Genomic DNA, 24,169 nt, shown 5'->3' on the forward strand with positions numbered 1-24,169 from the left:
CTGAGTTGCTTCTTCTACCTCATGTGCGTGCTGCCTTGAGAAACATCCACTGATGTGTCTGTGCACTGCATATGTGCAAAATGCATATGCCAAGTAGCAGATACAGGGAGGGAAGAGAAAGCAGAGACTGACTATGCCGGGTTTCTTATTTCTTTAAAAGAAATTAATTTAAATATTTGTGTAAGACAAGCTAGGCAAGTAAATATTATATTGCTCTTAAATTTTTCTATTAGTTATCCTATGAAGAGTTGAAAGCAGCTGTTCCAGGTGAATAGTTGCCCACTCATGATGAATCGTTTAACTCATATGGGAAGGCAGTAAAGTTTCACACAGCATAAATATCTGTAAAAGTAACATACAGACTTGTGCTTTTACCTCGCCTCCCCTCTTGGGGAACTTGGGAGAAATAATACTGGTTGTCAGTATTTTTTTTTAAATATGACTAACAATATTCTTTATTTTTGTTTCGTTGCCTAGGGAATTTATGTAAGGGATGCACCTTTGAAGGACATAAAAGTGTTCAATGCTCGACGATTTGTAGCTCTTTTTAGTGTGGTAAATGCCACGAAGAGGGACGCCGGCAACTATCGCTGCATGATTCGGACAGAAGGAGGAGTTGGTGTATCAAACTATGCAGAACTGATAGTGAAAGGTATTTCATGATACAAATCAGTATTTGCATGCTCAGTGTATGGAATAAGGATCTGCAATGGCTAATGCAGTAATAGTGTCACCCATAGCCAGATAAACTCAATCAGAGGTTCAACAAATAGATTTTGTTTATGTAAATCTTAAGAGTCTAGCCAATTGTAACATGGGAACGACAGAAGCATCCCGGGCTAATTAACTAGTTACATGTTGATTGTTGTTTTAAATATTTCCCTCAAATGCACTGTTTAGAACTATACATCTTTCCAAGCTTTTATTTAAAAGTATGAACATAATAATGGCTCTTTGCCTTCTTTGTGTAGATTGTATTCTAAATATATACTTACTGCAAAATATGAAACATTCACATTAAAATGAACACATAAAAAACACACATTCTGGTATATGGAGGGGTGTTTTAGAAACTTTGGGAAACTCTTAAATGTAAATAGAATACATAGAGAACTCCACATCCTTATTATGGAAAACTGCACTACAGCAATTTTTTAACATTCACTATATTTAAATTGCATTTTGATTGCTTCTTAGTTTTATATTAGTATTTTGGAGGAACAGGATTTTATTTTTGTTGTATCAGAGGCAGAACCAGATTCTTTAGCATCTAAGATGTGAAGCCGTGTTGTTATGTTACAGAATCATAGAATATGTTCTGTTGAAAGGGACCCATCAGGATCATTGTATCCAACTCCTGGCCCTTCAAAGGACACCCCAACAATCACACCATGTGCCTGAGAGTGTAGTTGAAATGCTTCTGGAACTCAGACAGGCTTGGTGCTGTGACCATTTCCCTGAGGAGCCCATTCCAGTGCTCAAGCACCTTCTGGGTGAAAAACCTTTTTCTGATATCCAGCCTCCCCTGACTCAGCTTCTTGCCATTTGCTTGAGTCCTCTCACTGGTCACGAGACGGAGGAGATCAGTGCCTGCCCTACCACTTCCCCTCATGAGGAAGTTCAAGACTGCAATGATATCTCCCCTCAATCTCCTCTCCTCCAGGTTGTCTGCTCTTCTCCAGGCTGAACAGACCAACTAACCTCAGCCACTCCTCATACAGCTTCCCCTCAACTAACCTCAGCCACTCCTCATACAGCTTCCCCTCAAGGCCCTTCGCTGTCTTTGCTGCCCTCCTTTGCTCTCCAGAAGCTTAATGTCTGTTCTTATATTGTGTTGCCCAAGACTGCACACACTTTGCTGAAGTCCAGAAGTGTTACACCTGCTGGCTTTCCTATATCAGCTAGGTGGGTTATCCTGTTGTAGAGGGAAATCAGGTTTGACAAGCAGGACTTTAGCCTCATGAAGCCATGCTGACTGTAAATAATGACTGTGTTGTCCTCCAGGAGTTTCTCAATACCTCTCAGAATAACCTTTTCCATGACTTTACCAGGCACTGAGGTGAAACTGTGGGGCCTGTAGTTGCTGAGGTCCTCCTTGTTGCCCTACTTGAAAACCAGGACAATGTTAGACAGCTTCCAGTCAGCTGGAACCTCTCCAGTTAGACTGGGAAATAATCCATCACCAATAGAAGAAGATGCAAGAGAGCCATAATGAAGGGTAGACCATTTTCGAAAACCAAGAATATGGTTTTAGTGAATGTGTTGTAGAGAAAATGAAGAGGAACAAGACAGGACAAGGATGTTGCAGATAACCAGGGTATGAAGATAAAAGCACAAAACAAATTGTAGTATGAAAACTTAGATGAGCTATTTGAATGGACAGATGAAAAAAGAAACAAATAGAATGGGTGAGATGAGAATATAATTATAAGGCATGGTGGAAAAAATGAGGTCATTTCAGTCCAAGAATGAAAATGAAATAAAGGGGTAGGCCAAAAATAGGTATGTATGAACGTCAGCAAAGAAAGGAAGCATGGACTATAACCCCAGTAGGAATGATGAAGCATCTTTCAGACCTAACGTAAGTGAAAACAAGGAAGAAAAGAGACTGCCTGAAGGAGTCAGATGGAGGAGTTACTGCATCTGTGACAGGAGGTACAGGGAGCCAAAGGAATTAGCTTTTTTTCAGTTTCTTTGATTCAGGGTGTTTTATTTTATTAGTGCTCTTTTTGAGGTACGGTAGATGAAATTATGAAACGTATCATTAAAGCATTTGTGCTTACCCAGATTCTTTCAGAAAATTTGCACTGGGCACTGTGAGCAAATCAATAGCCTTAGGGTGTAATCCCATTAACTACTTGTAGAGTGGCAAAGTAATTATGGTAATCCCTATTGGCTGTGTTGGAGCTTTTATGAGACCACCTGCAGGTCATTCCTTCTGACCTAAAAAGACCCATTTTGAACATTGTGCTCTAAAACCTTAGATGACTATACTGAAATAACAGCATTAGGGGCTAATTAGTAAATATGCTTTCTTATTGATGGCATATAATTCAGAAATTGTATTTCCTAATTTTTAGCAGCTTTTTCAAAGATAGTGGATTGATTTCAGTGCAGCTATATGTTTTTTAAATCTATTACCATCAATAAATCATGAAAAATGTACATATACCCACACTGCATGTAATACTTAGTATACTTGGGAATTACTGATGGCTCTAATAATAGTATGTGTAGAAACAGTGGTGTAATTACTCCCCACTCTTTGTTACAAACAATGAATTTAATTCTCTTCTCATTTATGCTGGTGTAACTAAACTGACTTAAGAGGAATTTCTCTGTATTTACACTGCTAGGATGACAGGAGAGTCAAACTGAGCATTTGTAAGTTAAAGAGAATCAGTTCTTCGCATTTATCATGCTCTGTTTCATTCTGGTTACAGAACTTCTAACTCAAGTTTCAAAAAGTAAGTCCTGCACTGCAGTAGAGCTTTTTTCAAAATATATTTGCTTTTAAGTAGAGACTTTGCACAGTAGAATGGGTTACAACTCCGTACAACACTCATTCTACTTCATTGTAGATGTAGTTTCACTAAATAAGAACTCATTTTAAGTAGATTCCAATTATGTATGTAAACTTCTTTTAAGGTTTGTAGTTCTGCTGTGGCATGATGTTGTGTGGCACTGGGTACCAGGTACCAGAACCTTTGAAATGAGCCGAAGGTCTTCTAGTGTCAGGTGCTGCAAACCAAACCTGAAATCACAAAGGAATAGGAATGAAATCTTGCAAATGAGATATATGTCAGAAACTATCAGATGTGATTTTTTTCTTCTTTTTTTTCTTCTTTTTTTTTACCTGAGCAGGCACATTATAGCAAGGTTTCATCAGTATGGAGAGAGAAAAAAGCTCAATTAAAGAGCTGTCAGTTAATCCAATGTTCTCTTATTAAAGAATTGTAAACATGAATATTGTCTAGTTAATGAGGAAAGGGCTGTCAGTGAACAATTAGTCTGGCCTTAAACAAGGGAGAAAAGGGGATTTTTTTAAAAAACTTTTTTGTGTTATATGCCTTTTAGAGGATAGTGAAATAAAGTATTGATTGCTCTATTTAAATAAATCCTTAAGGGAAGGTTTTCAATTTACCCAAGTGTTTGTTCTGATAGGAAAGGCTGAAAAGACAAGTGCCTTGTCATTGTGTGTGCTCAAACTGCACAGTATCCTCATCTAAGTTTGTCAGAGAATTGGATTGAAATGTCACTTTATCTAATGGGAGACATGAAATTGGCCTTGTCAGATCACCCACTTATTGTAAAAAATGGCAGTTCGTATCTAATAGATGACATAAAAGTAATCAAACATTGAGCAAAAGGAAAATAGTAGGGTGGAATTGATTAAATGTATTTGGTGAAGTAAATTAGAGTTCTACATATGGTCCCTAGGTTGAATTTTTATAATAGTGGGCAGATCCAACGCAGATTAGATTTAGGAGAACAGAATGAGCCTGTCTGAGCAGACATCAGATTATTACAGAGTTCAGACTGCTTATTGAGTTCAAACAAGGCAAACCTAGGTGTCAAATTGGTTAAAAGGAGTTTGGTTAGGTTTTTAAGCAAGGGCATAGAAAGGTAGCCATCTGTAATGCTGGCAGCTTAAATGTCTACATTTTCCAAATGAAAAATTTAACACCGGGAACAGAACCAAACCCCTTCAGGACCTCTAGAGCAAAGAATTTATTCTGGAGGGCAAAGTCATTTTGATATCGAGACACAGTAGGAAAATATTAACAATTGCTTATCTGTGGTATCAGTTATTCTCATAAATTAAAAATACACAGATACTTGACATTTGTTTTTGCTCTCTGCCAGCTAACCTTTCATGCCGGATCCATCAGTCTGTACCACTTTTTTACAAACAGTGCTGGTATTAGGATTTATTTGTATGGTTGCCTAACAATTCCTATCATGAAGTTCAGCTTTCAGATGCTCCTATTTTGGCAAATTGACTTGAGAGTTGTATTTTTCAGTGTAGATGTGTGCCTCAGCCTGAATATTTTGAAAAACCTTCAGCCAAAGCAGCTGATACAGTTCATCCATCTTAGCAAACTTGCCACAGGAAAGCTCTGAAGACTCTGAAGCAGTAACATTTTTTCAGAATGGTACTAGTTATGTCAAGAATGCTGTTTTTCTGTTCTTGTGAAAGTCTGTTCTCTAGTATAGTCAGTTTACAAGCTACAAAATAAAACCCACCAAGACCCTGAGACTTCTTGGAGTTAATCTCTCAGATTGCCCCCAAATTCTAGGTGCAATGAATGGAAGTTAAAGGCAAGCAGTGATCTGAGCTCCTCTGGAACAGGCTGGATCCAAGCACAGGAATCAAAACCTGTGAGCTTACCATTTCTGTGCTTTCAGTATGCAGTCCTCCGTTTTGCTGAACCCTTGAACTGTGAGGGTGAAATGGTGAGATGCATGATGTGGATAACGTGGAGTGCAAGAGCAAGAAGCTCCATACCCAGATGAAATTATTAGCTTTGGGACTGAAAGGTATGGCGTACTAGGAGGTGTTTTGAAATAAAAGGGAAGGTAGGTGAAAATTGAGACTACATAAACACTGAAAGCTGGGGAGAAACACATGAGGGTGCTGGTTGACAGCCAGCTGAACATGAGCCAGCAGTGTTCCCAGGTGGCCAAGAAGGCCAATGGCATCCTGGCCTGTATCAGAAAATAGAGTGGCCAGCAGGACCAGGGCAGTGATTCCTCCTCTGTACTCAGCACTGATGAGGCTGCACCTCAAGTACTGTGTCCAGTTCTGGGCTCCTCACTGCAAGGAAGACATTGAGGTGCTGAAGCATGTCCAGAGAAGGACAACAAAGCTGGTGAAGGGTCTGGAGAGTAAGTCATATGAGGAACAGCAGAGGGAGCTGGGGTTGTTTAGCGTGGAGAAAAGGAGGCTCAGGGTTGACATTACTGCTTTCTACAACTACCTGAAAGGAGGTCGTATCAAGGTGGGGGTCGGTCTCTTCTCCTAGGCAGCTAGCGACAGGACAAGAGGAAATGGCCTCAAGCTGTGCCGTGAAGGTTCAGGTTGGACATCAGGAAAAATTTTTTCACTGAAAGAATGGTTAAGCATTGAAGCAAACTGCCCAGGGAGGTCATGGAGTCACTATCCCTGATTCTATGATTCTGTGACAATAAGGGGAAGATAAACATGTATACAAACATGCATATGCAAAAAATGGGGCCAGGGAAAAGGAACTGTCTGGAAACGATAACTTTCTATTGCAGGAGGGGAGAGAAAAAGTAGATGCTAGGAGAGGCATGGTTAGAACAGCAGCAGACTGGATGGCAAGGAGAGGAGGAGGCACAGAGCTTATTGATAAAGCCTGAGGTAAAAAATAATACAAACAAACCTGAAGTGGAAATTTAGTGGTATTTGTAATATGGAGATGGTGACCATAGTGTGGGGAGAAAAAAACTGAGCAAAGCTGAGAAGAAGAAAGGTGGATGGGTTTAGACCACTGAAGTAAGGAGATGAGGATGGAGCAAGTGCAATGCAGGCTGAGACACCACTGTCTTAAAAGGGAGGTGGCATGTCTGGAGTACACAAGTCAGAGCAATTGGGTTTGGGAGGAATTTTGTTTAGGAAAGGAAACTGTGCTATGTTAGGGGTGAGTGGTAAAAGTACTACTACTGCTACAGAGCTTAGCAGGATATTTACTAATGTGTCCAGCTAATTAGATTGTACCTGCATAGGCTTATAAGTGTTCAGTACAAGGACCCTTGGGATTTTTTTTAAATTTTAAAATATGTATAAAATAGAACAATGACATTTTCTTAAATGATGAATTTACAAGTAATTGTAGGAACATTAGGATACTGAGTCACATCAAGTTTTCATCCTGAGCAGTCTCAGTAAAGGAACAGTGTAAAGTTAGCTCACATACTATCCATGATACTGTTTAGAGATATTGTTTAATTAAATGATTAAATAGTTTGGCAGGAATTATTTCCAGACTTTAAAAAAAAAAAATTGCATGAAGACATGAAGAACTGTGGTGTTTCAAAATCATAGTCTTGTCTTTTGTTATTAGTGAGGTTATTTGTTGCCCTTCATCCAAAGTTAAATATTGCAAAAAGGCACTGTTCTCCATAGTTTTTAAATGGATGGAATAATTTGCATGCTCAAAAGAGGAGCACAATAATACATATGCATAAAAAAATAGAGAGGAAAATGGAAAAAAATATTCTTAATGCAGTTCAGTTGATTTCAACAGTATAAATTTGTAATTATTTGATTAGTTTTATAGTAATTAAGATATTTTTAATGTGGACATAGCATCAGAGATGATTGATACCTCATTTTTTTCACTTCAGCTGCTCACGATGCGGTGAACAGTATCACGTGAGAATATCATGGCATTGTCTTTCTAATAGTTACTATTTAGTAAGATGAATCAGCTTGTAGTACAAATATTTCTTCCCTGTTCCTCTGCAAATGTAGCATGACTCCATCTCCCACTCTGTACAGACTCAAAAGAAAAATCAAAAATGCTATTTTTACTATTGAAGTAGGGTTTTGTCATTTTTCAAGTTAGTGGTTCTGAGCCACAGAGAAGTAATGTCTATTATTTTGGTCTTCTTTAACTCAAATCTTAGAGATTTACATTATCTCTGCTGGCATCTCTGTGTGATGCCTTTCCCCTCCCAATTAAAATTTTAAAAGAACTGCAAAGCATAAAGATGTTAAGATATTGTAGAAAATGTTTGGAAATTCTGTATAATTTAAGTACAAAGCAATTTAAGTGAAGGAGTTGTAGTTTCAAGTATGTTTTCAATTAATATAGAAGTGCATAAGAATAAGTAATTTGCGTGCATGTATGGCTACATTTGTTTTTATCCTCCGCGTAAGACAAGGGTTGCTCCTTATCATAAGGGTTGTCTTTTACTGAATATAAATGATCCGTTTGTGTGGGGTGACAGAGCATCTGCCTGAAGCATCTAGCTTTGTAAGGCAGCCATTATTTTCTTTCCATAAAGGGAGGGTTGTACCTATCATAATTTGTCGTAGAATTCAGGAAGAGGTCACATGTCTGTCCAAAATCTAAAAAGTGTAAAAGTCGAATATATGGGTAAACTTACCTTGGTTTTTTAGTTAATATTCTATTTTAAAAACCATTTTTGAAGGGTTTTACAGTACTGAATAGCTTTGTTTACTTGTTTCGGGAGAGATCTGCTAGGAAGAACTCCTATTTAAGCTAGGTCATTGTACTAAATAGCCACTGCTACAAACTTATTTCTGCTGTCAGTTCCAATTCCTTCCCTGACCATACACAGCTGTAAGATCTCAGGTTTATTGTGCCATTTTATAAAGGTAGGTATTAATTTGCATGGTAGTTGATTGATATTGCCCCACTGGCAACCATAAAACTGCTTTTGGTGAAAGACAGTAGTGCTGCAGTGTTGTACTGACCTAAGTGATTCAAACTCCTCAGTATCCTAAAAAATTAAATTATTCTGTCTAAAGAAAGCATAAATGAAAAAGACAGTCATGAAATTGGCTCATCATATTTCAATATGTAGTGCTTGTATTAAAGAATCTGCTTACCTGAGTCTTATGTTTTTAACAGTCTCTCAATATAGATATCATGTTTGTAATGAAAGGTTGATTTTATGTAGTCTTGATCTCTGGTAAGAAGACAACTTTTGGTATGAAACTATGCTAATGATATTAAACTGCACTATATTCAGGTTTTGCTGAAATAATGCAGCTTGCATTACCCTTTGGCATTGTGGCCATAGAGAAATGAATAATATGCCCTGAGGTATAAAAAGACAATAAAATACTGTCTGTTCCAAGTACTTGTAATACTTGGAATGAATTGGTGTAACCACTAACCTTAGTGACCTAACTCCTGAGTTTGCATTTTGAATGGCACTTCAACAGCCTTTAGTAGCATTTGAAACTTGAAAGTAATTAACTGTTCTTTCAGCATGGCTAAGTAAATGCCTTAGGATGCTCTATAAAAGTTCCATTTCATGTCTTGGTTCACAAAACAGCCTAATGATTTAAATTGATTCTAAATCATTTTGAGTCAAGTCAGAACTATTTCCAGACATGCTATATCACTGTATGAAACCAGAGTTTATATACTTCAGGAAGAATAGTTCAAATAAAACTGCAGTATGTTTCTAACCCAATGATGACATCAGTTTGTCATATAGTGCTAATGCAATGTTTTCCCTACTGATTTGAAAATGTAAACAATAGTCCTTATATGCTGGAATCTACCACAATATTATAAGCTATTTTTATATCTGTTCCCATTAGTAAGTATTAGTAGACATCTTTGGACACATGCTGGTTTATTGCCCTTGTATCATGTTCTTCATTATGATAATCAATTCGGTTTTTTAAGATGAGAATATATAGTGATGGTGCCTGTGTTTGCTGTTTTGTAATGTCATATTCAGCAATTGCTAATAGATTATACAGATCGAAGTTTGCATACAAGTGTATGGTGCTAATTAGAAACACCATCTATCTGAGGCATAGCTGTCAATGCACTTAGTGCTCTGAGTTACTCTTTCTGTAAATTAAAAAAAGCATACTGTAGGATAATCACATGTTTGTTAAAATAGCAGTTCTGTTATTTCTCAGGAAATATTGAATTATTTCCAGAGTTCTTTTTCCCCTTTTTGTTTCATTCTTTTATGTTCCTTGCTTTAACTGTGACTTTGAAGTCCTTGAGAAAATGATGAAATATATAAATTCAGCTTCTTGTCTGTTTGACTACCTATATCTCAACACATAGGAAAGTGGTTAGCAGAAGAGGATAAATCTGAATCTAAAGCTTAGCGAAGACATGTCCCTCGTTCATTACATATTCTGTGTATCCTTAAGAAGGTGGCAGTGTTTGCTGATAGATATGTTAAGAATATTGGATCAAACAGTGCCTTATTACAGTGGCCTGGTTTCATTCTACTTGAATATATTTAACCAGTGGGAAGGTGAATTTTTTACAGATGTGATTCATGGAACAGCAGAGTAATTTAACCAATAGGGAAAACCCCAATTTGTTATTTACCTTTAAAAAGAGATTATATTTGTCAATTATTTTTGCAGTCTAATTTAAAATGAGATACCCATCACATAATCAATAAAAGTGGTTTTAAAATTTTGCTCACTTTAAAGTCTTTGGAGTCCAAACTATCAGGATATCACATACATGCTTGCTCTGTGATAGAGTACTGCTTCTATGTGGTCGTTAGTGAAAATAAGCCATTACATAAAGCAGAATCAGGCTTGTAGTAAAAACTTCAGAAATCCCCCAGCTTTCCTTTAGAAACTCTTTCATTCTAAACAGAGTATAGGACTTGAAAAATGACTATACTTATTCTGCTTACAGAGAAGTCTGAAAATGTGAAATCAGAGTAGTTAAGTATATGAAAAGTGATGAATAAAAAATTCATTTTGTTTTCATGAAGAAATTACTGTTCTGATTATGTCTAAGGATAGACTACAACATCAATTTTACCTTAAAAATGTTAGTTTTGAGTAGGAATAGTATTAACATCCAGGAAGAACTGTATTTGAACAGGAAAAACCTGAGATAATCTTTCTTTTTAAATTGGAAGTTAAGTTGCCTTGTAATGTCTAATGAATAGAATTCCACTTGCACCTTGTTTGAAGTTATGTGGTATAAACCAAAAGCTTCATGTTAAAATCTCCAAGTGCAAAAGCAGAAGAGTGTGTGTATTGCAGTTTAATGAAAATAAGTCAATCTGTTGTGGTGATTCCTTTATATCTGTATTGTTATGCAGTCTTCAGCTCTAATATGGTACAAAACACATTGCTTATTTGAATGTTTTAGAAGCAGAAAACTTGCAGGTATAATCATTGCTTGTTTTTGTAACTGTCCTTCAGAGCCACCAGTTCCAATTGCTCCACCTCAGCTGTCCTCAGTCGGTGCAACTTACCTGTGGATACAGTTGAATGCCAATTCCATCAATGGGGATGGACCCATTATTCAAAGAGAAGTTGAGTACCGCACTTCAAGTGGAAGCTGGTATGACATACAACCTGTGGACTCCACAAGCTATAAAATTGGGCACCTGGATCCTGATACAGAATATGAAATCAGTGTATTACTTACAAGACCAGGTGAAGGAGGAACAGGATCTCCTGGCCCAGCTCTCAAAACAAGAACAAAATGTGCTGGTGAGTACTCACAAGTGATAGGAAAGTTGTAAGCATCTTTCCAGGGCTGAAAACATAAGTTATTTCGCTAGCAGTTTTTACTGTCTGTCTTAAAACCTGCAGGAATTAAGACTGAATGTTTTTAAGTATAAGCTATTAACATTTTCCAGCTGTCATGACCTTGAAACCAACCTTCAGTGCCACTGTAGTTTGTAGATGAAATCATGCTTTACTGTCTGATATGCACTGAGCTCTCTCCGTTTCATTACACCCATCTCTTGCCAGTGTGTGTTTGTGTTTCAGGCTAGTTCATTCTTTTTATTTTTTTTCCCTGGCTAGTTTCCCTAGCTTGATTAAAATTTTGTTTGTTTTGGCTAAAGTTACTTTTTTCCTTTTTTCCATGTCAGTTATATCAAACAATAAAAAGTGGAAGAAGATCCTTTGTAACAGCAAAAGCATTCACTGTTAAGTCTCAATTAGCAGATGAGGTTTAGCAAAGGACTGCTTTCTTGAGTGACTGACAGCATGTCTTTTTATTAAATGAGAAAGTGTAATTGCTGGTGCGTTGTAGCAATCTTGGCTTCTGTTTTGGATGCTATAATTAATAGACCTGACCTCTGATTGTAAAAACATACAAAGCAGAATAATTTTCAGTAAGAGTGGCAGTGATATTACTTTGGGATTCAGCTGCTTAAAAAATAATATTACTTGGAGATTCAGCTGCTCAAAAATAATAGAGGATACTGTGACCTGGATTTTTTTGGTCATTAGTATTTTCCCCCAATATTTTGAATCTTCTTTCTGCTGCTGTAAAATTAGTGGAAGATAGGCAGGAGTGTACCTAGAGGAAATGGGAGTAAGCAAGTAGTATTAGCTTATTGTTCTTAGTATTTTAAAGAATGACTTGGTGTTATTTGTCCTTTGAACAGGAAAAATGACATACTTTAACAGAAATAATTGTGTATTTCCATTGCATATGAAAGTACAGTTACTTGTTGTGAAGTCACTTGGCCACCTGTCAGTAACTAAATGGCATTTCAGTTAAATTGAATTGGTGTGATGTCAAACACAAAATGAAATATAGCAGCTTTCAAAATCCCAGTTTTGTGTTTCGGAGATGCAAGCTTATACAAGTACTCACTCGTTGATTTTTTTCTTTTTCTCACTCTCATTACTGGAAAGAAGTATTTAATGGAAAATACCAAAAGCACTACATCTAAGTTATAATAATGTTTAAGTATTTAGTATTTGTAGGATTTTCTGCACTAGACTAACGTAACTTCAAATTAGTCAACAGTGAAACATAAAAATTAATTATAGTTCCCTTCAGGAGGATTTCAGGGTCACTATTCCCTTCGTAGTAACGTAAAATATCTGTGTTGACAAGGTAAGTATGTGTTTAATACACAAGTACTTCAGTTATTTTAAAATTAAAACAGTTTTTCTTGTAGTTTGATCATCTGCTTATATGAGCAGTTAATGCAATACTGGATGCTAAGTGAGCCTGTCTGTACTAAAGGGTTAGAAAGTGTGGTGGGGTGACACCAACCAGCAGCCAAGTATGCACAGGGCTGCTTACTTGGTCACTTCTGCCACGGGACAGGGAGAAAATGAAAGGCAAAAAGACTCATGGATTGAGATGAAGACAGTGTAATAGGTGAAGGAAAAGCTGCACTTGTAAGGAAAACAAAATAGGAAACTTATTCACTATTTCTCATTGGCAGGCAGATGTTTAGCCACTTCCTGGGAAATAGTGCCTTGGCACACATACTGGTTAGTTGACAAGTGCCATAACGGTTGACGTCCCCCCTTCCTCCTCCTTTCCTTGAGCTTTGATTTCTGACTGTGACATCATATGATATGGAGCATCCATTTGGTCAGGTGAAGTCAGCAGTTCCTGCTGTGTCCCTACCAGCTTCTTGTCCACCTCCAGTATATTTACTGGGGGAGTGGAGTGGGAAAAAGAAAGCCTTGAGGCTGTGAAATCACATTTAAAACATGGTATGTTATCAAGCTTGTTTTAGTCACAAACCCAAAACACAACGCTATACAGGCTGTATAAAGGAAATTAACTCCATCTCAGCCAGACCCAGTAGAGAGTGAAATCCAAAATTTTACTTATATTTAAGAACATCATATGCTTTCTGGTCTTTCCAGTGGTACATACTGTTGAGTAATAAAACATGCATTCAGTTTCATAAACCACTGTGTACTGGAAGTATTTTACTACCTGGTAACATCTTGTAATATATCAGAATTATTTATGTTTTCATTAAGCTAAACAGTAACCTTCTTAAATTAAAAGCAGAAAATGAAGTGACTGAAAAATGTAAATTGAATGATGATATTAAATCTGTCTCTACAAACTGGCTTTTTTATAGAAGAATATCCCGCTTTGAAGGTGTAGTGGTTATTGGTTAACTGTTAGCAAGTGACATGCTAATAACCGGCCCAAGGGTTTGAAAAGAGATGCTGATAAACTAATGACGGTATAATTAAGCTGGATAGAAGTAAAATAATGCCAGTCTCCTAAGCATACCATAGAATTAATAAAACAGGAGTCTTTAAGAGAAGAATCATTGCACCTTTTTAATTACTGTGATAATTGTATGCTGCTTGCCTGTTCCCTAGGGGAAGATAGTGAACCACTTGGAGACTTGAAACAGTATGCTAGGCATTCAATAATCTTAATAGTTCTCCAAAGCATTTGAAATATGTTTTCATTTTAGCAAAATGAGATTTCAGAGGCTTGTAATAGACAAGTCTTATCTGTAACTTTACTAAATAAAAGCATCTATAATTAGAATGCAAAGAAAAAAATATCTCTGCAAACTTGGTTGCATCACGCTCAGTGGAGCAGTTACTACTTTTGGAAGTGCTTTGCTTCCTTTTGGTGAAATATAATGTAAATGTAAGTGTTATTTCAGTGTAATGTTCAGGAAGGCCCAGGAATTACATTCAGATCTGGATTAGATTTAACCAAGAATGTGGAGTTCAGGTTTGAAAAAGAGGAGTTTAATGGATTTTGACCATTGTGAACCACATTTGAGTCAGACTTAGAAAAAAGGGATTTTCTCATTTCAGGGTATGAAATGGAGGCCTCCCCAGGTTGTCTGGAATTTGAGTCACCAGTTACTGTGCTCAGAGCTCCCTCTTCCCACAAGTATCTCATATGGTTGAACCTAGTAGACTGCTGCCATTTAAAATAAAAGGGGGGTGGGGGCAGATGGGAAGAAAATTCATTAGGAGATAGGTACTTGGCAGGACATTTCCATTATACAGTATATCTCAAACTACTTGGAAATACATTTTTAGGCTGGTATAAACTATTCTAGAATAGTCACCCACAATTAGAGCTATTTAGGGGCAAGTTATCAGAATGCTTCACACTTCAGGCACCGTTATCTGAGGAACAAGACTCTTAGCCAGGTGTGAGGCTCGTAATGTCAATCACTGCTGTAGAGAGCTCGGGTGAGCTGTTGCTAGCAGAGAAATAGCTGCACAAGTATTTGAACCAAAGAAATCACCTCATATGTAGACATATAACAGTACTTAGAGCAGCTCTGCCATACGGGATATAAGAAGTCTGAGGATCTGAAAATCAGTACTTATTAAAAAAATCACCCTCTTATGTCTCACTGAAATAGATTGGGAATCCTCTGGTGCCTGAAAAAGTCCAGAATCAAATCTTCTCTAAATCACAGAATCATGGAATGCTTTGGATTGGAAGGGACCTTAAAATTTGTTTAGTTATCCCTGCCATGGGCAGAGATACCTTCCACTAGATCAGGTTGCTCAAAGCCCCATCCGGCTTGGACCTGAACAGTGCCTTCTCTGCCACAGCTTCTCTGGGCAGCCTGTTCCAGTGCCTCACCCCCCTCACAGTAAAGCATTTCTTCCTAACATCTAATGTAAACCTACTTTCTTTCAGTTCAAAGCCATTCCCTTTTGTCCTGTCACTACAGTTGTTGATGAGACCCAGTCTGACCCAAAACCAGTAGAACTGTGCATAGTAAAACTTAAGTGGGTATGTTAAAGGATTAATGTTAGACTATTTTGTAATTTCTTCTTACCTGTATCAATATTTTTGTGGATAGAATTATTTATTTCAGTTTTATCTTTGACATGCATTGCACGATACAAATCTTGATCTAGTATGTGTCCCTCCACTCTGATGGTGAGACACTACCCAAGTTAAAACACCCCTGAAAAATCCAGAACTGCCAAATGAGATCCTGCAAAAATTTTTTTTTTGCTGTGGTTTCTCTAGTAGTAGACTATTTTTAAGCAGTGTTGTTCTTTGAATCTGCTGGTGAACAGATACATCTTAAAGATGGCTACCTTAGGAAGAAAAGGTAAAATAAAATCCTCTCTCCTGCTAAGGGAAGGAATTTTTAAGGCCCCCTAGGGAAAATCGTTGCTTTTTTCTCAGAATTTTTCTTTTTTCACTGTGACATTTGGAATAATTCCTGAAAATTAACATATTTTTATTTGCTGAACCAGAAAATCTGTTGGAAATTAAGAAAATAAAAAACATAAGACTGCAATGTAAGTAACTTCTGATGAATTATCCCCAAACTGTGAGGTTTTTTAACAGTCAGAACTCTACTTCTCTGTGCCGAGAAACAATTATTGCCCTGGAGTATTCGCAAAAACAGTCACTGTCAATTTAACCAACAGTTTTCATACAATGAAGTAACAGGAATGTTTTAATTAACATAGTTGAATTTGTTGTCTCTTCTACTCCATCTCCTGATCTTTTCAGGAGGAAAGCTCTTACTCCCGATACAACTGAGGTCTTGAAACACTGCTGCAGGTTTGTTGTAAAGTGTCTGGTACTCCTAGAAGGCTTGTTACAATCCGTAAGAGCAGAGCCAAGGAACTCTTTAAATCCCCACTCTTGAAAAAGAATAGTCTTTATTTTACTCATTTTACTTACTGCCCTGACTTCGTCTGGATAACCTTCCGAAGGTGTACAAATCACTTTGCTAGTTCTGTGCTGTGCACTGGCATCCACTGGCATTGTGAAAAAAAAATGTACATGTACCAGAATACACTGATGGAATGAGTATCCTCTTCCCTCTTATCACTTAAAACCTGCATCAGGTTGCCACAGACAGAAGTATCTTTAGGCAAGTGGTACAGACCAGCAACTGTGTTGAACTCTGCATGTAAATTCAATGTGCTCAGGTATGCTAGACAGCACTCCATGGCACCACTTTCCTCCTGCCCCATGACATAGAGCACTTGCCAGGTCCTACAAGAAAGACTGTCTACAGCCTCTAGTGTACAACATTCTGAATACAAAGTCACTTTTGCAGTTGGTCTTCCCTGTTTTTTACCCTCCCATCTTCTTTTGTTATTAATTCCGTAGTTAGTCTCCTCCTTTGTCAGTGTCCATGCCGTAGCCTCTCTTGAATCTCAGTGGTACTTACTGCTTATTTCCATACCCTTCCCCATTCTATATCACTATTAGGAAAGATGAGTTCCTTCCCAAGAACTTCTCTAGGTTGAAATGGCAGCTGCCTTTCTTTGTCCTTGAAGGCTTCTTTGGATCTTTTAACTTTTTTGTCTCAAGAAAAGAGGAAGGATCTTATTGTTACTGGGAATTAAGTTATTCCATCTCATTGCTTTACCTTGGAGGACTGCCTGTGAAGAGGTTCAAGGTTTTTTTCAGGCAGATAACAAAGTCTTAACATGGCTTCGTTTTGTGATCATAAGAAAATGTCAACTTCAAGCTGTACTGCAGGTTCTTTTCCACAGCTCTTTCTCAGAACTTAGCAATTTTCTCAGAAGTTTAAACCAAGGTTTTATAGCTGTGTTGTATTAGAGCTAGACCTCAGGTCACCGGCACCTGAATCCTGAGGAGGAGGGTTGCAGATATTGCACCATTTTATTTTCCATGGAAAAGTTCCATGATATTTCTAAAGTCCCCATTACTAACCTGAAACTGTAATAAACTTTAGTGGGAAGTTTCATTGATTTATCAGTGCTAGAAGTCCACAGTGAACTTACATTCATTTATGGTTTTATTGTGAAGGTAATTGCCTACTGTATTGTCCCTTCTCCTAATACCTTTCTGATACACAAACCATTCTTGTGTAAGGTCTATTTTCTCATAAGAGTAAAAGCTAGTATTGAATGTTCTGCACTTTAGCAGGTGAATTTCAGCTTTTGGACATGCAGAAGGTAAACTGATGGACTTTAATAGAATTCCAAGAAAATATTACAAAGTGCATGTTCATGTCTCTGTGTCACTTGTCACTTACTTCTGATGAGGAAACAAAAAATTGCATCTTCTTGTAAAGGGCCCTACAGAAAACACAAATGATGTTCAACTGTGACTAGTATATTAAAGTTCTTCTTTGGCAGCCGCTTGTCTGGAAACAAGTCCCCATGTTTTTCCTTACTAAGATGATTTCTCTGATAATATCTTACAAAACAGCCTTCCCTTGTGTTACTGAAAATCTCGGGTCAAAAAAACCCCAAAGAATCCAAATTCCTCCTGTAAAAGATCTCCTTAAATTCAGTTCTCCTCCTCTTTGTCTCACAGTCTAAAATTCCCATCTGGGAGTCCTTTAAGTCTCTAAAAGGATAAAAAAAATAAATGCAGTAAGTGATGGTGACTGCAACTGCAACAAATGCCACTCTTGTCTTCAAGAAGGCCAAAAGGGAAGACCCAGGGAACTACAGGCTGAACAGCCTCACCATAATCCCTGGGCAGGTGATAGAACAACAAGTCTTGGAAACCATTTCCAGGCACATAAAGGACAAAAACGTAATCAGGAGAAGTCAGCATGGATTCACAGAAGGGGAGTCATGCTTGATGAATATGATAGCCTTATGTGATAAAATGGTTTGGTAGGTGAGGAGAGAGAAGAAGAGATACTCAAAAGGTATCTGGACAACATACCAGATGCTCTAGTTGAGCAAGGCTGGTGGAGAGGGCAGTTGGACCAGATGAACCAAACCCTTCCTGTCTCAGCCTTTCTGTGGTTCTGAGTTTCTGTCAAATTCTAAGAAGAGGAACTGTGATCATGGTGTCTGTTAAATTCTCCTAGACTCTGCTTTCACAAGCAGGGATGTATCATGATCTCTCCACTGTATTCCTGTCATTCCCTGAAGCTGTGTAAACAGTGAGGTGCAGTGGGATGGGAAGACTTTATTACAGACAAAAGTTTGAGTTCCACCACATTATTCTGGATGCTTCTTCAGATTTGTGGTTGCCAATGAGAGGGGAAAATAAACATTTTCTCTTAGAAAATAGAACATTATCAGGGTATTTGCCCTTTCATTCCAATTGTATCTTTCTTTTGCAGGGGGAAATCACACAAAAATACTTTCCTTATATCAGCAACCAAGCGAGCTGGTGCTATGTAGAAATTACTAATACCTATACTTTTGTGTCTCCATCAGTCTCTAAATACATATTTTTGGGTTAGTTACAACACCCAGAGATCTCACTTGAGAAACAAAATATTTTCCCTTCCCACCAGCTGACAAGGAGGGCAAAAAGAGGACAGGAAAACTGCAAATATCTAGGTCTGTTGGCCCGCTCTCTGACACGTGTGCTGAAGTATGTAAGAATAGATACACATTCTAGTGATGATAAAGACACAGAGTATGGAACCTGACTGTAAGATTAGTTTGTTTTGAGGAGCTCCACATGAAAATAAGGAGAAGTATTTGGGATTCTTTCCTAACAGTTACATCTGTGTTAATACAGGAGTGGAAACTGAGTGTGTGTAAAAAGAACTGCCAGAAGGACTATCTTTGGTCATGTGAAAAGCAATCATATAAATGGAGACTTAGTTCTTCACTTCATTAGATTCTCATTTCAAAACATTTGCAGAGGAGGAAATTAACCTGCTCTTTGAGACAAATGAACCTTCACCAACTTACAGCAAACCTGAGGGGCAAAATTATTAATTTCACATCTGCCAGGTAGAGGGAATGTGAAGAAAACATAATGACCCTTGAGAAAAAGTAGATAATATGATTTCTGCTACGACATATCTCAATCTCCAGAATTGTTGCAGTTTTTTATTAATTATAAAGATAAACTCCAAAAAACACACACTCAAACAATTATTTTACCCAACTTAAATTCAGGAAGAATTTCTCATTATGAAGTGAGAAAAACCCAGCAAGTTGGGAGTGTACTTGTTATAAACAAAAGACTGGTATGCAGGCACCTTTAATAGAAATGATAAATTAGATATACTTGTGAAAAGTACTGATAGGGCATTCCTTAGTATTACTGTGTTGAGAACAAATTGAATATGAATTGTTTCATAGTTACTTTGAATCTCTCTTTTCAAAATTATTATTACTGCAGATTTAATTAAATGTATTGGTACTCTGTTATTAAAAGCAATTAGAAATAATGGGAAAGGGCATGCTTTGGGTATAGGTGCCTTCCCTGTGAAGTTCCATGAGTGCCTTGAATTTTTTTGTAACAACTTTCTGCTGAGCACTTTCTCCCCTCTCCTGAGGCCAATTTTTACATCAGCTATTCCAATTCCTGCGTACAGTTATGCCCTACTGCCTTTCAGTTATAGGCAAACTTCACTATTAATAATGCTGATCCTTTGGCAAAAACATTAGGAAATAAGACAGGAAAGTATGGCTTTTCCTCTGACTTAGTCAATGGAGAAGGTCTTATCCAAAACCAAAGCAAAATCTTTTATACATTTGAAGTTTCCAAAGTATATTTACTTAAATTCATGTCTAAAAGAATAACTAATTGTGTGTCCCCAAGTGTGTATGTGTGTATACAGACACTTGCATACACATACGTATCTCCATCTCTTTTCCTTCATATATATGTATGAGTGTATCACCTCTATGATTTAGAGGGGATTTAGGCTCTAAAGGATAGGTTTTCTAATAAAAAAAAGAAAGGTTGCATGAACCTCTGAGCCTTCTGTTTGAGGAGTCAGGAAAATAAAATGTCCCATAGACAACAGAAGCCTAATTTCTGAAAGATTTGTCTACTAAATATCACCACATTTAAGGGTAATCCCATTTTCCCTTACAACAGACCTGCAAGGCACGAAGCAGCACCCAACTAACCACAAATCTGGTGTTGAATGGAGTATTTGACTTCCATTTGCCTGCCCTGAACCTCCTGAATGAGGGCACTACTTTGGCTCTCTGTCATCTTGTGGAATTAAATTCTGGCACCACCGTGTCAAATAAGTTTAAATTTTAAACAAGTTATTTGGATGAAATTTACCAATGGTTTTAATAGGTATTGAAAGATGGAAATGGATGAACACGTAGGCATGCTCCTTGGTTTTGATATTTTAAGGCTTACTCTTTTGTTTGAGACTGTTAGACCATGCGCTGTCTTGCCCAGCAGCTTTGGCCAGCTGTAAAAACACAGAACTATACAAATCTGTTGAAGTATCTGTGAAGCGTGAAACATCCAGGAACTATATGGAAACACAGAGATACTTCAGTTTTTTAAACCTTTTAGTAGTTTGAGGTTTTTTAAATTGCTTACAAAAAAGTAATATCAAAGGTTTGTAGAATGAATGCTATATTAATTTTACCTCACTTCAAAGGAAAATGAACAATGACACCACAGGTTTTTTCAGTGTCTAGGAGGCATATTGGCTTTGCAGACCTATTTGTTTTACAAATGTAGAACTGTACACAGAATTCAGTCCAGCTTCCTGAAGATTTCGAGGAAGAAGAGCTGGTGGTGTGATTTCTGGCTTTTCTGGTACTACTTTTTGCTATAAAGTGCAATTGCAACTTCATAACCCAGACTGCAGACTATGTGCCTAGTTTGAGACCTGAAATCAGGGCAGATCCGGAAAAAGTATCCTGACTTTATAGAAACAAAAAATTCTCTCTTTTTCTTCAGGGCACTGTCACTGTAAACAGATAATGCTGTCCTACAGTCCAAACATCTCTCCTGGTGAGCAAATGTGCATCACGTTTCTGTTTACAACTACAGAAAAACAAAGTTGAGACAGTTCACAGAGTGCTAGACCTCAACTTCTATAGATGTAAAAAAGTGGTTTTGTTTGGCAATCTGTCTAATTGCTGCTGAGTGTGTTGGTTAGGTAGGGAGGGGCATCGCTGTGGAACTGAGATTCTTCCAAACTGTTGTAGAGCACAAACATCTGAGGGAGGAAAGTTTCTCTGTTTTCTTTTTTTTTGCTACTCTGTACCTACATGACTAGATGAATTCTGGCCCAAAGTAAATAAAACGTTTGACCATGAAAGCACTGAGTAAGCAAATACTTACTTAAATATCTAAAAAGAAATAAGAAATAAAATCGGGAAATACATTGCATAGCATTATCATGAGGTACTGTATTAACAGAAGAATAGTGGAGATTAAAACAAAACTGCCCATGAAGTTAATGTTTTAGGGGTCTTGCATTTCAGTATGCCCAACCATCTAAAATACTTGTAACAATTTTGTTTTCAAATTTATATAGCGGATGTCTGCATTTGACTGTCTTTCAATGTATACCATCATTTAAGCACCCTTGTTATTATTTTAAATATATTAACATCTGTCTGTTCATTTAGTTCATGCCTACTCATTCTGTGAAACTTGATCCACTTCCTGGAAGGAGAAAAGAGGGTTTTCTTTTGGGAAAGAGAGAGTTTAGTTTTATTCATTAATTCATGATTCAGAACTTTCAGAAAGCTCTCTGAAGGTACTTTGGTGCAGAAATGTTACAGTAGAAAATTATGTTTATAGTGGACTCTTATCTTTTAGAATTATACATATGGGAAAATGCATATAAAACAAAAAGGCAATAATAAGTGTTACTCTTGACATGCAGAAGTGCCTTTTCATGTCTAAAAATTTATGTTCTTTGGAAAAAAAATAAAATTGTCAGTTATTCTTTGTTTTGACTGTTTTTGCAGATGTTTTGTTTGCAATTAGCTTAAAAAATAAAAAAAAATTCAATAATTTACTTAATTACTGTTGTATAGTGTTGAATTTGAGAGGATGAACCAATGTGTAACTGGCATGTTTGGCCAAGTAAATGAAAAAAATAAATTTAATGACCTGAGCATAATTATAGATGACTTTGGAATGACAACTGGCAAAAACTGTACTATAATTAAATTTCCATTATAAAAGTTTCATCTTTTTTGTCTGACATGTGAGACTAGATTGTGAAGAGTATTCATTTATAAGAGGAAGAATTAGAGAGCTATAATTTATAATTCAAGATAATCAATGAAAGCATTTCTTTTGTCAAAAAGCCTTTCACTGACAAACAGCATTGCATTGTTAGTTGTTCTAAAAAGAAACTAAAAATTCTTTTGTTGTTTTTTCACTTACTGTAAAAGGAGCTGAAAAATTCTAGTGGTTGAATCAAGTCTTGCAGTAATTCAGGGTAATATTATGCAGATAGGCCTTCTCAGACTGCTTCTCTTCATTGATATTGACTTAGTCTATAAGACTGTTCATGAAGAAGTAGGATCTTTCTAAGGCCATTTTATCGATATTCTGTTAAATCTTGAACAGAATTGCTTCTGATAGAAGTGACAACATATTCTGATTTACAAATTTTCCAATTATCAACTGAGATGAATCCTTTGCTTTCTGGTACTGCAGTCTCAAAGACAGTGAATAAAAACATTATGAGGCTACCCTGTCAATTTCTACAAAATCTTTCAAAAGGAGCGCCAGCAAAGATTGTTATTTTAAAGAGATTGGGCACCAAATTTTCACAGGCAACAGCAAAGATCAGAATCACTCTGATTTAGTGATTAGATAAATAATTCTTCTTCCATACACTCATTTGAGCTCTGTATTTACGGAAGTGTTTTATGTGCTTTTGTTATCACTGTTAATTAGACACAAGTCTAATTGCACACTGATTGCTCTTACTATACTATCTATTCATTATTTAAACAAAGTGTATGTGCCATTCATCTTAAAATATGATTCTTACATTCACAGAAAGATTGGACTCTTGACTGATTAAAAATGCCTTTTATCTTACCTATGAGTCTGTTAAAACAAGGAACTATTTGTGCTCTGATAACATCACGGAACAGTTTGGCATGAATCTTCCAAAACTAATTTAGTTTATTCTGTGTTGCAATAGGACAGTCTCTGCTAAGCAGTTAGTACTGAGTTCCTAAAACAAGTGACTTAAAAATAGATTATTTTCATAATGATAATTTTCAGAGTCTACTAAAATTCGAAGTGATTATTTACTTTTCTATGTACTATTACTTTACTGTTAATCTTTCCACTTACAGACCATACTTATGAAAACAGTCAGTGTTAATATCTTAGAATCTGTCAGAAAAGTACTCTTCTTGCAGTGCAATAGCTGCTTCCTGGATGTTACTGCAAGCTGCTGAGAGCAGTTTGTATGTCTCTTTCTTTAATCCCTGGAAAGTGATTCATGCATTGATTGTTAAAACTATGTAATTTGCAATTAGATAACATCTTAAGGTTTTATTCTGCATTTGGAGCTTTATAGATGCACAGTTCTGCAGTGGATCAGACAAGAGGCTTTTTCCTTAAGATTTTTGAGCTATCTTCTGTTATTGAGAAGTTTTAAGTGGCATAACCCTAGATGTCTTCTCTAAGAATTATAATCTAATATCAGTTGATTTGACATGTTGAAATGCTGAAATGGTAGGACAACTGTGTGTTCTGCCTTCGCAATGTCCTAAGGGTGCATGAAGAAGAAAGAGAAGAAAACCCTCTGAGAATTCTGTAAACACGACTAAATCACAGATCCACGTAAACATTTAATTATTTCTTCATAAGAAATAATTTCTTAAGAGTTTCATAAAAAATGAGTGCATCTAAGAAAGCTGAGCAACTGATTGGAGAAAATCCTTATGAAGTTCTTAGGGTGTATATAAAGGATGACTATTTATTTTTCAGATTTACAACTCATGCATCTAGGTTTATTTTTATGAGCACAGGTAACGAATTTTTTTTTCCTTCTTGATTTTTTTTTGCACAAGATT

At 36.8% G+C, this 24,169-nt stretch overlaps 1 protein-coding gene across 10 annotated transcripts in view; it reads left to right on the forward strand.

Moving 5' to 3' along the window:
• The window catches only part of PTPRM (protein tyrosine phosphatase, receptor type M), a 459,625-nt gene that overhangs the window by 170,674 nt on the left and 264,782 nt on the right, over positions 1–24,169 (forward strand). For all 10 annotated transcript variants that reach the window (XM_027650889.1, XM_027650890.1, XM_027650892.1 and 7 more), the window contains exons 6-7: positions 478–652; positions 10,922–11,215. In XM_027650889.1, coding sequence (XP_027506690.1) covers positions 478–652; positions 10,922–11,215 — 469 coding nt within the window. The remainder of the gene's footprint in view (positions 1–477; positions 653–10,921; positions 11,216–24,169) is intronic.

The sequence above is a fragment of the Corapipo altera genome, unplaced genomic scaffold (assembly GCF_003945725.1).
Source record: "Corapipo altera isolate COAL_440 unplaced genomic scaffold, ASM394572v1 24, whole genome shotgun sequence".
In the NCBI taxonomy this organism is placed as follows: Eukaryota; Metazoa; Chordata; class Aves; order Passeriformes; family Pipridae; genus Corapipo; species Corapipo altera.